Source organism: Heloderma suspectum, chromosome 3 (genome assembly GCF_057233095.1).
Source record: "Heloderma suspectum isolate Gila_16-S chromosome 3, 16-S_ref, whole genome shotgun sequence".
Lineage (NCBI taxonomy): Eukaryota > Metazoa > Chordata > Lepidosauria > Squamata > Helodermatidae > Heloderma > Heloderma suspectum.
In genome coordinates, this window is record NC_139460.1 from 213980282 (window position 1) to 213997129 (window position 16848).

General features: G+C 43.3%; 1 protein-coding gene across 1 annotated transcript in view; it reads right to left on the bottom strand.

Moving 5' to 3' along the window:
• CDH23 (cadherin related 23) overlaps positions 1–16848 on the bottom strand; it is a 512093-nt gene that overhangs the window by 343666 nt on the left and 151579 nt on the right. Inside the window, exons 5-6 of the mRNA XM_084845647.1 lie at positions 15954–16001; positions 13877–13969 (exon numbers count right to left, since the gene is read on the bottom strand). Coding sequence (XP_084701773.1) covers positions 13877–13969; positions 15954–16001 — 141 coding nt within the window. The remainder of the gene's footprint in view (positions 1–13876; positions 13970–15953; positions 16002–16848) is intronic.

Below are 16848 nucleotides of genomic sequence, written 5' to 3' on the forward strand. Positions count from 1 at the left end.
GGCTTAATTTGGGGGTAGGGCTTACCTCTCAATACCAGGTAGGGAAGGCACTTTCCCCTGTTGGGCAGCCATTCCCCCCCCCCATGCCCCTGAGAGTAAGCTATGTTATGACATAGGGCAGAATCCAATGGGGCACTTATGCCCCTGCCAATTCTCTTATGCCGCACCAGTTCTGTTGCATAAGCAGCCCCCACTACTTGTGCAAGATTAATTGAGTGCTTCTGGGGCAACCTGAAAGGAGCAGAAACGGTGAAGCTCATGTAAGGGAGCTCTGCCGAACTGCCTCCTTCCAGAAACAAGTGTTTCTGCTTCTTTGGGGGGTTCTTCTAGGAAGTGCTAAATCTCCCTTGCATAAGCAGTGGATCCTGCTTGTGCAACAGAATCGGCAGGACTTACATTTGCCATCCCACCCCTACAACCTGGCACATGTGCTTCTCTAGTTGTGCAGCCATAAAACAGGCCTATGGAAGTTGGGAGACACTTTTGGCCCCCATCTATGCCAAACCATAGTTTGACATTATATCTGAACAGCCCTACAGTCTCTCACCAGCCATGAAAAAACATGATCGTATGGGTTTTCCCTCCCATAACGTTTTGCCAGTATGTTATGCTCAGGAATGAAATGTGGGTGAAATGTTATGCTGTCCTTTTTTTTCTATCCACTATCAACATTATTCAGGGGTAACAATGAAGAAAAGGAAATGGCAGTGCTATTTCAAGTACCACCTCCAAGAATAAGCAAGCTCCACCCATACTGAAAAGAGAATTCATTCCATTTCAGTCAGAAGTGCTCTTTTTGACTGAGGGCCCTCCTTTTGGAGCCATCATCAGTGACTATAGGAGTACTGCTGGTGTAGCCTGGTGTCTTAACAGTCTAATCACAAAGAAGAGAAACAGGTTCTCAGGATGCAAAAAAAAATATATATATATATATTGCAGGAAGTTCTCCATGGTTTGGCCTTTTTATTTTTAGGCCTTCTTCAGGGGGCTGTAACATTAATAGTAATAAAAATTACAAATAGGGCAACACACATAATTAAAACATTACTAAAATACAAATTGCCACAGGGGCTTATGCATGTATAACATTCTTATAAAAAACATATAAAACCTGCTTATTTACTAAGAATAACATATAAGTTCATATTTACTAGAGAAAAAAGTCTGCAGAATTTTTTCGCAAAAGATTGTCTCCTGTGTCACTCTTGCTGACTGGAAAAGATGTTTCTCGAATCTTATCTTATACTCTTTGACAATTTTTTCCTAGCTTTCAGGTGTTGCCATGTTGATGTGATCCAGCCAAGGTCTCAAAATTGAACTGTACTGAAGTAGCTAGGGAGTGTGTGTAAATCACACACAGGTCATAAGAGTGGTACAAATTCAAGGTCTCCATTTAAACCACATGGAGAGTGTTCAGTCTCAGAATCCACTCACCTTCTCTCCTCAACAGATGTTTTTCTTCCTTAATGTCAAGCTTATCCAGTGCCCAGAATTTTAGATACGTGGGAGAATGCTGTTCTGCAAAATGGCTTACAAGTGGGGTACCTGGTCTGTTGTCCTTAATGTTACTCAGGTGTTCCGCTATCCGTCTTTTTAAGGGTCTTACTGTTTTTCCCACATAAAGCTTAGGGCACTTACATTGGATGGCATAAACTACAAAGGCACTACTGCAGGTAGTGAAATGCTTCAAAATGTATATCTGTTGTTGGAGGGGTTTTCAAATTCTATAGTTTTGGAGGTTACTTAACCGTAGCTGCATGGAAGCACCTGGCAAGACATTGACTAAACTTCTGTTGTGTTCTTTAAATTCACTTCTTATCAGAAAATTTCTGATATTCCTGGTTCTTTTAAAAGAAATCACCAGTTTCTCTTGCAACCTGAAATACCTTGTATTATATGCCAATATCTTTTCATGCTCCTTTGCAATTTGTTGCTGATATGGTCAAATGTTAAAGCACAGTTGATTCAGTCTGAGGATGTTCTGTTTGTATCTACTAACAGCTCAGTCCATGGTCTTTTTTCTGCTTCTTAAAGCCCTGTGTTATTATAGGCTCATGGTATCCTCTTTCCCTTAAAGGCATGGAGAGAATGTGTGACTCCTGTCTGAAATCTGTTGGAACAGTTTTGCTTGAGTCGTAGTCCATATGGGAGGTTATTCCTTAGGAGCTGGGGTGTGTGAGCTATCATATTTTAAATATGCACAAATATCAGTGGGCTTTCTATAAATTGTGGTGGCAAGTTACTCCCCTTCCTTTCTCACCTTGAGATCTAAAAAGTGAACTTCCAGGGTTCAATGTGATATTCCAGTGAATATCATATTTGATGTTTTCATCCCTGGTATTTAGCCACATTATGAATTGTTGTAGCTCCTCCTCACTCCCTCTCCAGATGGTAAATATATCATCAATATACCTCAGCCATATCAAAAGTTTTGTTGTACATTGGCCCTCAGGTGAAAAAAAAATCTTTTTCATATTCTGCCATATATAGGTTGGCTGCTCCTGGGGCCATAGAGCAGCTCATGGGAACCCCCTTAATTTGCCAGTAAAACCTATTATTAAATTGAAAATAAATTTGGCAAAGGGCTGCTTCCGCAAGGGAGAAAAGAAAGTGGGTAGGAAGATGTTTTCCTGTTCTCCTATCCAATGTTTGTTGTAAAACATTTAGGGCATCCTTTTGAGGTATAAAGATCTTCTTAGTGTATAAAGATCTTCTATCCATTGTAATCATCCTTCTCCTCTATATTAACATATTTTATTTATGAAATCGGAGGAATCATGTACATAGGATGGCATTAAAGGTATGAAAGGTTTTAGGAAGCGATCCACATACTGGGAGAGTGGTTCCAATACTGAATTACATCCCGACATTATTGGTCTGCCTGGAGGGGGGGGGGTGATTCCCTTACGAATTTTTGGCAAGTTGTAACAGGAATTGGAGGATTGGTTGTATATAGAAACCTGTATTCTCCTTCAGTTATATAACCCAGGCATAATCCCTTATCTAGGATTTTTTAAAATCTCCCTCATAATGACTTTAGTGAGATCGCTATTACATACTATATATGGGACCATGTCAGCTAGCTGTCGGAGTACTTCTTTGTAGTCTGTGCTGTCCTGAATTACAATGGCTCCCCCCTTATCTGCTTCTTTGGAATAATACCAAGCATGAGGAAAGGAAGATCCTAATGAATCTAGCACAGGACTCCTCCATAGTAATAAAAGAATTTACATGCATGGGTGTAACATTATCATAACTACATTACCTAGTTATATGGGCCATTTGAAGTTACACTGAGATAGACAGGACCATGGCCAGAGTCAGGGATCAGCATCATTGAAATCTGTTGAGGCCCAAATCCCAACAGAAGGATCATTTCCAACCTCTGGAGCCCTTGAACCTGCTGCTACTCCTCCTTCTTGGTGTTTTTGCCTACTCACCCTGTCCCCACTAAGCAAGTGAGCAGTGACAAGAGCAAGGAAGATGAAGCAGCATCCTCCATTTGCCTTGTCCTCTGCCTCTGAGGATCTGTATGGACCAGACCCATAGGGAGAGGGCAAGCAAATGGGCAGTGGTGACAGCAACAAGGAGGAGGGGGGTCCACTCAGTGAGAAGGACTGTTGAGGGCATTTTACCCAAGGATTCCTAAAACCTGGAGCTGGAACTGAACAGGACTGCTCTGCTTGTGCAGCTCAGTGTGGATTCCCATGGTTGCTGTGTTTTCCCCTCTCCAGGAGATGCAGATTTACAATCACCTTTTAATGACCATTAACACAGATCCTGGTAGAGATGGTTGGAAAGGTTCCAGTGAACCTGTTTTTCTATGCCTAGATTGCACTGAAAACTTTTGTGATAGCAATTACATGCTCTGTTTAGGAGCCCACAATGTCCACTAGCTTTCATCATCTATGAAAGAAGACTTCTAGCATGTCATGCAGGTTTTATTTTTTATTATTATTATTACATTTATATCCTGCCTTTTTTTTCCTTTTGCAAGGAACCCAAGGCAACTTACATGGTCCTGCTCCTCTCCATTTTATCCTCCCAACAACCCTGTGAGGTGGGTTAGGCTGAGAGTCAGTAACTGGCCCAGGTTCCTTGGTATTCAGCAGGGACAACTAAAGCAACAGTGGAGGAAGAACTCGGGACAAATCTGACCAGACACAGGCTAGAGCCCATATTAAGGGATATGCTGTGTTGACGAGGGCAGCAAAGAAATAATACTTTTCTGCCACTGTTGCATCTGCACAGAGTCATCTGGCACAGCTATTTTGAGCTGTGAAAGGTCTATTACATCAAGGACCAGTGAAAGTTGAGGAAGAGGATTCAGTTGTCTACTGAGACATTTTCGCTAAACGCTTTGCAGATAAAATTGCTCACATCTGCTCTGACTTGGATTCCATGATTGCAACAAATACTAATGATGTACCTTTGGCGCCTGCTTGTCCTGTAATGGATACCTTTCAATTTGTACAGCCTGAGGATGCAGACAAGATCCTTGGTAGCTGTGAGATCAACCACACGCATGATTGATCTTTACCTTTTCTGGCTGGTGAAGACAGCCAACGGAGGCATGGTTGAGTGAGTATAGAGAGTGGTAAATGCATCTTCATAGGAAAAAGTAACGTCATACAGTTTTAATGTAGCTACTGTGAAACCTTCATTAAAGGAGATCTCTCTGGGTCCTACTGTGTTGGATAATTTCCAACTAGTCTCCAATTTGCCAGTTTTGTGCAAGGTACTTCAGCGTGTGGTTCCATCCCAGTTCCTGGATAACCATGGATGAAGCAGATTATCTAGATGCAATTCAGTCCAGCTTCAGCCTCTGTTTGGGACAGTTTTAGTGAATGTGGTAGATGATCTACATCATGGGCTACACAGGGGGAGTATGTCCCTGTTGGTTCTGTTGGATCTCCCAGCAGTGTTCAATACCATCAACCACAGTATCCTTCTGGACTGCCTGGCAAGGATGAACCTGCAAAGTATCATGGTCCTCCTTTGAGGGTCAGTTTCAGAAGTGATGTTCGTGGATTCTTGTTCAAGCCCTTGACCACTGGTGGATGGTGTTCCTCAGGATTTGATCTTATCCCCCATACTGAGAACTGCTGGGAGAGATCAACTGGGGATTTGGGGTGTGTTGTCACCAATATATGGATGACATGCAGCCCTATTTCTCCTTTTCATCCATTACCAGGAATGCTTTTGATGTTCTGAACTGGTGTCTGGAGGCAGTAATGGGTTGAATGAGAGCCAATAAATTAAGATGTAATCAAAACAAGGCAGAGGTGCTCCTGGCCAGGAGAGACAGACAGACTCTGGAATAGGAATTCAACCTGTTTTGGATAGATTATTCCTACTGAAAAATCAGGTTCATAGTTTGGATGTGCTTCTGGACTCTGCTTTCCATGTTACTCAGGTGGTAGCTGTAGCTAGGAGTGCCTTTGGCCAGCTTTGGTTGGTGCACCAACTGTATCTGTTCCTGACAAGGTCAGGCCTTGTTATGGTGACCCATGTCTTAGTTACATCTAGGTTGGATTACTGCATTGTTCTCTACATGGGGCTACCTCTGAAGAGTTTTCAGAAATAGCAATTGGTCCAGAATGCAGTAGTGGGAATACTGGTGGGTGCTCACTTACAGAATCATATTACACCTGTCCTGCAAGGGTTGCACTGATTACCAACATGTTTCCGGGCACAATTCAAAGTGTTGGCAATCACCTTTAAATCTCTAAATGGCTTAGGTCCAGGATACCTTAGGGACTGCCTCCTCCCATACCAGCCTGCCCGCACCCTAGGATCTGATGGACAGACTCTTCTCTATGTTCCAATGTGGTGGGGGCTCAGTTGATGAGGACAAGAGAAAGGGGCTTCTCTGTGGTGGTTGCATTTAAATTGCAGCACTCTTTGCCCCGGAAGGCTTAGTTTGCTCCCTCGGTTATGGAGTTGTGTTTTATGGCAAAAATCTTCCTGTATAGGGGTGTGTTTGTTTTATCGTATAGATAGGTTTTTTTAATCTGATATGTCTGTTTTATCTGCTACACTTGTCTCTGTTTGTATTAGATTATATTTGGAATGTTATTGCATGTTATGGTTGGTTTTAACTGTTGTTAGCTGACCGGAGTACTGCATAAGTACTGGCAGACTGGGATATACATTTCTTATTAAAATTAAAACACACGCACATAAATACAGTGAGACCCAGATAGCAGAGATCTTTCTCTCTTCTTCATCTTAGGATGTCATTCCTTGAGACTGCAGCAATGCTAGTAAAGGATTTAATAGGCCTTTAATGAACCTGGGCCAGAAAAATGCATGGGTTCATCCACTTCCACATGAGCCTGTTGAGCTGTTAAGATCATCTCCAGAGGGCTGGCTGAGCATACCCCCATTCCTTAAAAACAGAGGTGGATGGCATCAAGGATCAGAAACTTTTTGGTCATTGTATCCTACCTCTGACCATCCTTCCCTTGTCCATTCACAAGGCTCCATCCCCAATGACCTTCAGAAAGAGATTGAAAACATTGCTATTGTCTTCACCTTTCAATGTGAGTGAATGCTGTTTTTATCCTGTCATAGTTCATTTGTTTTAACTGTTTTCTTTGTTTTAACTATTCCCATTTTACTGTTTTATTATGATTTTATGTGTCAGCAGCCATATGATTAAGAAATGGGATCCCTTGGCACTGAAGAGCAGAGTTTTAAATGATTGCAATAAATAATAAAATGTACAAATCCTCTCCTGATTTCAGGACTTCATCAGAAAGCCTCAAGCTTGTATGATCTGGGCTGGGGTTGTCCATGTGTTGACTTTCGAAGTTAATGCCTGGTTTCTTAAGAAAACTGATAAATAAAATCAGAAGTTTTCAGAAATCTGAAAATGTAACCAGAAAGTATGCTAGAAAGGAAAATTCTGTGTTTCACAGGAAATCGGGTCCCATCAAGTGGTCCAATTGAACGTCAAAACCCCTTGAGGAGGGGTTGATGTTCAGAAGACCACTCATGGGGGCCCGTTTTCCCCTATACCTGCCAATCCATTTTGTTTCCCAAAGGGATTCCATTGGGGTCAGAACTGGTAAGCGAATGACTTTGATGGCAGCTGTAGCATGGCACCATCTTGGAAAGAGGTCCAAACTCTCCTTCTACCCCCACACTTCTTAAAAACAGAAGATAATGCAATTCTCTTGATGCTGCAGTGTCATCTTCTACCTAGGATCATGGGGGTTAAACTACGTTCCCGATCATTCCTGGCCATTGGCATTTTTCACCAGGGATGAAGTGAGTTGTAGTTTAACCCCCAGGCAGAAGATTACCCCAAGCTATTTTCCCTAGGGAACCAGGATGGGTGGGTGAAGGATGATGGTAGTATTCAGGAAGAATTGGGATGGGTGTCCACTTACACTGTGCTGTGCTCTCAAGCACCCCCTACTCAGTTTCTCACAACAGCCCTAAAACTAAAGATAGGTGCAAACAGAGATATGGAGCTTCCACTGCTCCAATTCTTTTTGCAGCTTATTCCTCACAACAGTTAATACAAACAATGTGTAACATGCCATCCTCACACAGTGCATTTCCCTGCCCCTGCCAGCCAATGATGTGAGGTGGAGGAGGCAGAGACTCGCAGTGTGAAGACGGCACATTATATGTTGTATGTATTGGATGTTATGAGAAACAAAGAGCAGAGAGAGAGAGATCAGATGGAGTAGTTTCAGCTCTGTGGCTCACTCTCTTATAATGTCTAGTTCCACCCCAGTTCCTAAAGAAATTTCCTCTGGTAGTAAAGAGTGCCTACACTGCAAAGTTAGCAGGCAAGCAGGATAAGCCACAACCGAGACAAAATACTTGGCAGTAAGCTATTTTGAACCTAGATGAATTTTTGGATCAAATGTCAGAGCATATTTTTTTTCACCTTCAAGGCTCTCAAATTCTGAGATCCTACAAAAGCAGAGCAAAATTTCACTGAGGTTTGGCAAGAAAACCTGTGTTCAATCAGTGCATAAGGGATACAAGGCTTTTTCTGTGTGCAAACCACAGACTTTAAATGCAAGTCTGTTACAAACCAAGCTATCAAAAGAGGAGAAGGGCTGCTTCTGACCTAAAGTCAATCTCAAAGGACCGCTACAGATAATTTTTGTCATTCTAAAACAGATGGAACATAGAGCGAATTCATCTTCCTGGCCAATTTTGCCACAAGCAGGCTAATGAAGGATCCTTACACACTTGGGAAAGGTAGCACAAAGGATCAAAGCCTAATCACAGCAGGATGCCAAATAGTCAGCTTATTAATGAACCATTGATAATGCAATAATTTGTACTTCTAAATTACTAAAGGTGGCTCAATTTCACTCTCTCTCATATGCACGTGCGCACACCCACACCCACACCCACAAACCTGGCCCAGTGCCAACAGAATCTCTTTGTATCAGGCAGGGAGATGGTGTACAACCCTGGAAAGCTGAACTACGGACAATTAGAGTGTCTGAATTCTCAGGAGCAGAGAGATTGGAAATTATCCCCAACTCTGATTAATGGAGAATTCAGGAAAACAAAACTATTAAAATGCTTTGTTCAAGTTGTCTCAAAGCCATTCTAGACATGATGTTGGGAGATCCATGATCAGTTCTCCTGCCTCTGTTTTAAAATGGTAAATGCAGCCAAAGTGTGTGTAGGTGCAATTCATATTGGAGCTACAGCACTGATTAGGTTTTTCCTTGTGGGGCAAATCCCATCTCAGGAAGAGGAAATAGTCTGGATCATGAAAATGGCAGGGGGGAAAGGTTAAAACCCACTTTTCATAGTGTTGGAGCACTGATCCAATTCCCCTCCAATCACAGATCTCCTGGTGTTACATCCAGTTTAGCCTTTAGTTTGTTTTTACATTCCAGTGCTTGTAAGGTTTACATATGAGTTCATTTAGATTGAAAAGAACCCAACTGTGCCAGCAGAAAGCCATTTTCATTTCTTCCCAACTAGATCAGTACACATTACGGGGAAAAATGCCCCTGGAGAATCTCTCATAAACCTTGGAGAATCTCATATAAAATGGGTGAAATAAAGTAACCATTGCAATTTTTATTAAAAATTATTTGATTAAATATGTGGTATTCTCTCTTTTCTTTTCTTTTCTTTTCTTTTCTTTTCTTTTCTTTTAAAAACCCCTATCTGGCTAAAGTCAGAGCAGCAAGCATCAGTTTCAAGTTGTATCTATTCATTCAGGGCTCAATCCTATGGCTGCTAGTCAGCAGCTAGGTGGCCATAGGATCGATCCGTTCCTGGGAACTGACCTTGGAGCCTGCACTCTGAGGTTGGTTCTCGGAGAACTGACCTGCATCCCCTCCCGCACTGCCTCGTAGGCAACGGAGATTGGCCCTGCACTCCATGCTCAGAAGAGCAGCATGGAATGGGGGAAAGGGGCATTTCTGGGGGTGGGACAGGGAGGTTGGAAGTGCTGGTATGACTCTTCCTATGTGTTGTCCAGCCTCCCCAACCTGTGCTCCGAGGTCCCGAAACTAGAGAGCCAAAATCGGCTGTCTAGCCGCGAAAGCAGGGTGGTGGGAATCTGGAGGAGATGCCCTCCTCACCACTCCTCCCACCCTGCAGTAGCTAGGCGGTTGCCCCCAGGTTCGGAGGCGACCATCGATCCCCATAGGATTGCTCTCTCAGGTATATTTCTCAGTAAAGTTTGGCTGAGTTCAATCTAGTTTACCCCATGGCTCCTAAGAAACAAATCCAATTTAATTTGGGGTAGTTTCAGACATCACACAGAAGTGTGCCTGGGGAGGGGAAGAGGATGTACAAGTTCCTTGTGTTTTCTTGGTAATGTCTGAATAGGTGTTCTCACATCTCTCCCACTTGGAGCACTACACAGGCCAGATCTACACTACTGCTTTATAGCGATATTGAAATGCACTGATAACTGTTGGGGCACATTACACATTCGATATACCGCTTTTGTAGTGTTATTTCCTGCGTTTTATTCCCCATTATCCAATATACCACAACAAATGTCACTGTCTGTCCTACAAGGTATAAATGCACAAGAGGGATATAGTGTTACCGTGATGGGATCGTAATGATACGACACAAGGTGTACATGTGGTCACAGTGACTTGAGCTTTCTTTCCCCTCTCCTCCCCTCCCCTATTTTTCTATGTAATACCCAAAGCTGTCCTGGGGAACAAAGTCAAATTAGAAACTTTTATACACAGAAAACAGTAACAAAAACAGATTTCAATTTAGGAGAGCCTTTGGCAAGTGCCGCTCACACAGCAATTTGATCTGAAGGAGTTCTGTCAGGAGCAATCACTAGATTTCCTCTGGGCAAATACAAACAGCATCCCTTCAGAAATCTTTTCACTCCAAACACCATATGACTGGAGAGTAGGGATGCTTGAGGATTACATTCAGTCCTCATTTTTAAGTGAACCAACCTGATTTGCAATCCTGGACTAATATGCGGATTGGAATGCAGTTATACTTTAAATAACGTTTCCAAATTTTGCAGTACAGGACTCAGTTCAAAAAAACATACAAAAATGCATATCTTAGGATAACATGTTTATAAAAATGCATATTTAAGGATTAAATGCCTACAGAATGCATATTTAATTAAGTATTCAAATGTTACTTTTTGTTGAAAAATGTGTATTCAATTAAGTATTCAAATGTGATTTTTTGGGTACATTTTTTAAAATATAAAAATTTGCAGATTGAGCAAATGGTATGGTATGGACTTATGAATGAAACATGCAAAACTAATATGAACCAGATTTAGAGTAATGTGCCCATCTCTACACACACTTACACACTACCTTGGTTCCACCTTTTCAAAGCCAGTGATTGAGTCTCAAATCTAGATCCCCCTCTGAATCCCAGACGTATCTATACTGCAGAGTTAAACAGATTTGACTGTCATCCCTGCATTCCAGGATTTGGGGTGGGGGTGGCGGCTGTGTGCTAGGTTCTCAGAACCCTTAGCAAACTTTATTTCCCAAGGTTCTTTGGGGAAGTTATGACAGTTATCATTCCCTCTATTTGTGATGTACAGGTGAAAAGTGCAAATGCTTATATAGAGACCATCCAGCTGTGAGCCCTGCAGGACCTGGACTCTTTTTGTCTGCCTGGCTCTTTCCACCTGGCCTGGGAGGGCAGGGCCCCAACCTGGCTCCAGCTGTAAAGGCTGCCTGCAGGACCTGGACCTTGTTCCTCTGCCTGGCTTTCTGGTGGCCTGAGTATGTACCTGGGAGGAAGGATATTGGGCCAATTGGGGTAACCTGAGTGGGGGGGGCAATCAGTGTAGTGACAGGTAGAGGGAGATATGGCATTGTGAGGAGGACTTGCCAGGTAAGGGGAACGTGATCCAAACAGTTAATAACTGTGCCATGTTCTGGTTCTCCCCATACCTGCAGGTTTGGTGGTTGCCCTATTCAGCCTGCCTTCAAGTCTCTGGATGCTGCTTTTAAATGCCAGATCAGTTCAGAATAAGTCCCCCCCCCCCATTATCTATGACTTAATAGTGGATGAGGCAGCTGATCTGGCATGTATAACTGAGACCTGGGTGGGTGAGCAGGGAGGAGTCAGTCCCTCCCTGCTATGCCCACCAGGGTACTTGGTCCAGCATCAGGGAAGGCTTGAGGGCCAGGGAGGGAGTGTTGCTCTAGTCTATAAGAATTCCATCTCCCTCTACAGGCTCCCTGTCCATGTGACTACTGGTCTGGAGTGTTTGCACCTTGTGTTGGGTCAGTGGGACAGATTAGTGATTCTGTTGGTGTACCACCCACCCCGCTGCTAACAGACCCCCTAGGTGAGCTGATGGAGGTGGTCTCGGGTGTGCTGCTGAGATCCCCCCAGACTGTTTGTTTTTGGTCACCCTGTATGGTGACCTGTGCCAGGAGAAAGACAGGGGGAGTGTGACCCTGTTGATTCTCCTTGATCTCTCTGCGGCTTTTCATACCACTGACCATGGTATCCTTCTGGGATGGTTCTCTGAGCCGGGAGTAAGAGGCACTGCTTCGCAGTGGTTTCGCTCCTACTTGGAGGGTCGGCTCCAGAAGGTGGTGCTTAGGGAACACTGCTTGGCCCCGTGGATTCTCCAATATGGGGTTCCACTGGGGTCAGTTTTGTCCCCCATGCTGTTCAACATCTACATGAAACCGTTGAGTGTGGTCATCCAGAGTTTTGGAGTGCATTGTCATCAGTATGCTGATAATACGCAGCTCTATTTCTCCTTTTCATCTTCTTCAGGTGAGGCTGTGGATGTGTTGAATCAGTGCCTGGCTGCAACTGTTTATCCCTGGATGAGGGCTAATAAACTGAAGCTCAATCCAGACAAGACTGAGATGCTATTGGTGGGTGGTTCTGCTGACTAGATGGAGGGTGTTCAACCTGTTCTGGATGGAGTTGCACTCCCCCTGAAGGAGCAGGTCTGTAGCTTGGGGGTCCTCCTGGAACCATCTTTGTCACTTGAGGCTCAAGTGGCCTCAGTGGCACGGAGTGTCTTCTACCAGCTTTGGTTGATGGCCCAGCTACGCCCCTATCTGGACAGGGATAACCTGGCTTCAGTTGCCTATTCTCTGGTAACCTCCAAGTTAGATTACTGCAATGCGCTCTATGTGGGGCTGCCTTTGAAGACAGTTCAGAAGCTGCAGCTCATGCAAAATGCAGCGGCCAGATTGATAACGGAGACCAGAAGGTCCGAACATATAAGACTGACTCTGGCCCACCTGCATTGGCTGCCTATATGCTTCCAAGCTCAATTCAAGGTGCTGGTTTTAACCTATAAAGCCCTACACATCTTGGGATCACAATACCTGAGGGCATGCCTCTCCTGAAATGAATCTACCTGTATGCGATGTTCAGCAACTAAGGTCCTCCTCCTAGTGACTCCTCCAAGGGAAGCTCAGAAGGCAGCAATGAGGGAGAGGGCCTTCTCAGTGGTGGCCCCCATCTGTGGAACAAGCTTCCTGATGCGGTCCGCTTGTTGCCAACATTACCTTTTTGGTGCCAGGTTAAGACCTATCTCTTTCTTTTCCCAGGCATTTGGCAGCACACGATGAGTTTTAATCGGTCCTGGATGTGTCTTTAGTTATGACTAAAGAGTTCAAAGTTGTTTTTAGTTATATATGTTGTTTGTGTATATTGTCTGTGTGCTTTTATATAAATAGGTTTTAAACTTTTAATATTGTATTTAATGTTTTAACTTCTGTAAACTGCCCAGAGAGCTTCGGCTATGGGGTGGTATAGAAATGTAAATAATAATAAAAACAACAACAACAACAACAACAACGATAATAATATAGCCAAAATGGCACAACCCATACACAAGATGGAAGGATCAGCAGGCTTGGCAAGGCCCTGAGGTTTGTAGGGGCAAAATCCTAAGGGTGGGGGAACAAAAACATTCCAATGAAGCCCAAGCATGCTCAGTGTCCACGAAGTTCTGACTGGCTGTTGGGGGAAAAAGCAGAGTGTCTCTCCTCTTCTTCTTCTTCTTCTTCTTCTTTAGAGAAAGGTAACTAATACATTCAGATGATGGTGATGGTGCTGATAATGATGGAATGGGATATCATGAAAGAGGGCATCTTGGAAGATGGCATAGCTGACTGATGGCAATAGTGAACAGGAGTACTCCACACTGCAACATTTTGTTGGAGATCCACTTGAAATGATACAAGGTAGTTAAGTAGATATGCGCCTACTGAGCATTACTCCAGTTAGGAACATGAACATACTTTTCTTTGCCCACATGATGAGAAGGAACTTCCTTTACTTCATAGCAGCTGGAGAAGCAACCCAATTCCACTCCATTGGAGTAACTGTTTTTCTTACAGGAGAAAAGAAATGGGAGTTGTTCCAAGCAAAACAGAAAATAAGTGCCTACCTCAGGAATACGGACACTGTATGGCTGGTTGTGAAACCTTGGTGCGTTGTCATTCACATCTCCCACTTGGATATTCACTGACCCCTTGATTACCTATGATCCAAATGATTAGAACCAATTTTAATTATATACATTGCAGGCATTTTCTTTAATTTCCAGATAACAGCCTGCAGAAATTTCTAGGTACTTATTATTATTACTTATTATTAACAAGTAAAAAAAAGGTAAAGGTGTCCCCAACCAGTCGTGTCCGACTCTAGGGTGCGGTGCTCATCCCCGTTTCTAAGCCGAAGAGCCAGCGCTGTCCGAAGATGCTTCCGTGGTCATGTGGCCAGCATGACTGAACACCGAGGTGCACGGAAAGCTGTTACCTTTCCCGCCGAGGTGGTACCTATTTATCTACTTGCAATTTCTTGCTTTCGAACTGCTAGGTTGGCAGGAGCTGGGACTGAAGACGGGAGCTCACTCCGTCACGCAGCACTCGGGTCTCGAACTGCTGACCTGCCGACCTTCCAGTCTGCAGTTCAGCGTCTTAACCACTAAGCCACCGCAGCCCTAATTATTAACAAGAGGCACCCATAAAAAACATGATAACCCCTTATTTGCTAAACAGATCTTTGCAAAGGAAAAGGAATTGGGTTCCTACAAACCAAGTCCTCAAAAGTCCAATTTCTCCTTATTTCAAAATTCTTTCAGCTTTGCAGGCTGGCTTAGCTGCAAGAATCCTTGAGAGAGCAATGATTTGAGCTCTGAGGAACCCAAGACTGGAATTCATAATGGGGAGAGGGATGGGTTGCACAACCCTCCACTATTTTCCTGCTAGAATAATATGGGGTCTGTCCTGTACACCTTATAGTGTCCATCCCATTTTGGTCCCTGAGCTGTCTGTATGCAGGCAACCCACTTTGAAATCTAGGTAATGGTTTACTTTTTCTACCCCATTTATTTCAAAGAACTCAAGGAGACTACTAATAAAAAAAGAATAATGCAAGCATCGAATACAATAAAAACAATTTAAATTATCAATAACCAATAATGATGTTTTAATTATTATGCTTACACAAAGGCCAGGATAAAAACAACTGAATCTAAAACCCTTACCTTAAAAGGTGAGCTTTAACCCATTAACTGAATATATCCCTAATGGAAGGAAATATTTTCCTCACTTTCTTGAGTAGCTAGCCTGCCAGAAAATGGCTCTTTTTAACATGTGAATAGTCTAAATATGAGTCAGAACTGTATAACTGGAAGAAGAGAAGCTTCCCAAAGCATTTCCAGGCATATATCTCAGATTCACATCTGACTATCTGCATATTACCAAGACTCTCCACAATTCACACATCTATTTCAGCCATTTTTCTAGCTGCTTCTCTACAAGCATTTTCAGAACTGTGAATGGAGAAAAGACATAAGAAGGGACCTTAAAGTTTTCAAATCTGTCCAGTCTTCTAAAGCTGGGGTGGACAGATGTTGCTAAAAGGATCTTCGTGGAAGAAAGGGAATTGGGTTCCTACAAACCCAGATGTTTTGGATTTCAGCTCCCAGAAGCCCCTGCCAGCATGGCCAATGGTCAGGAATGCTGAGAGATGAAGTCCAAATGTCTGGAGATCTATTTTCTGCCCACCCCTGTTGTAAACCACATTTCCTTAAACTTACACATTCAGGCATCAACATTTCTTTAGGAAAAAGCATACTTCTATATAACAAGAATAGCCAGTTCATGGGCTCCAGAAAGCTGCTTCTTTTTAAAATAAAACAGAATAGCAGGAAAAACATATATACGCAGACTCATGCTGCACTGTTCCCTGAAGTTTAACCTCTTTTATGTAAGTAGGAGAAAAAAAAAATAGATGGCTATACTTCCGCACCATGTCATATGCTGCTGTGCTGGAAAGACATTATGCCTCAAGTATCTGCATACTCCCCTCACTACATGCATATCCTGTATCCCTAGGAGGAATCCTTCAGGAAGAAGGTGGGACTGTAGCAGCGTTAATCTCCTCCCCACAGAGCATACTAACCAAATCAGCTCTACACCTCTCTCAATTTTAAATCAAGGAACAAATGTCATACTTACCCCTTGGCTGTCACTGACAGAAAATTCAACTGTGAATTCTGACTTAGTCTGAAATCAGAAGAAAAAGATATAATTAGAGATGCCAGAATGGTAATCTGTTGATGGAAGGCTTTGGACTTGAGCTGAATATAATTACATGCTTTTGCAGCATGGAAGAAGATGAAGCAGCATCCTAGGAATAACTGCAAAAACTCAGTGCAAGATGGCAATACTAGTATAATCTTACCTGCAGGGAAATCAAAGGGATTGCAATGAGTGAACAAATGGTAGGCAAGTGCTAAAAGTGCTTGCGTCTTCATTTTATTTATTTATTATTAAATTTATTAATCGCCCATCTGGCTGGTCACCCAGCCACTCTGGGCGATGTACAACATACAATAAAACAGTTTAAAACAATACAATTCTACAATAAACACATTTCTAAAATACCCTAACCCACCCCAAATGCCTGCCTGAACAACCACGTTTTTAATGCACGACGGAAGCTCATTAAAGACGGGGCATGACGGAGTTCCCTAGGGAGGGAGTTCCACAGAGTGGGGGCCACCACAGAAAAGGCCCTCTCCCTCGTCCCCACCAGTCTAGCTGTCCTGGCTGATGGGACAGAGAGAAGGCCATCCGAGGCTGATCTTGTTAAGCGGCCTGTCTGGTGCTGCTGGAGGCGCTCCTTAAGATAGACTGGGCCGCAACCATATAGGGTTTTAAAGGTCAAAACCAACACCTTGAATTTGGCCCAGAAAACAACTGGTAACCAGTGCAACTCCTTCAGCACTGGAGTGATGTGATCTCACCGGCGGCTGCCTTTAATCAGGCGAGCCGCCGCGTTCTGTAGCAGCTGCAGCTTCCGAGCCACCTTCAAGGGTAACCCCACGTAGAGCGCATTACAGTAGTCTAA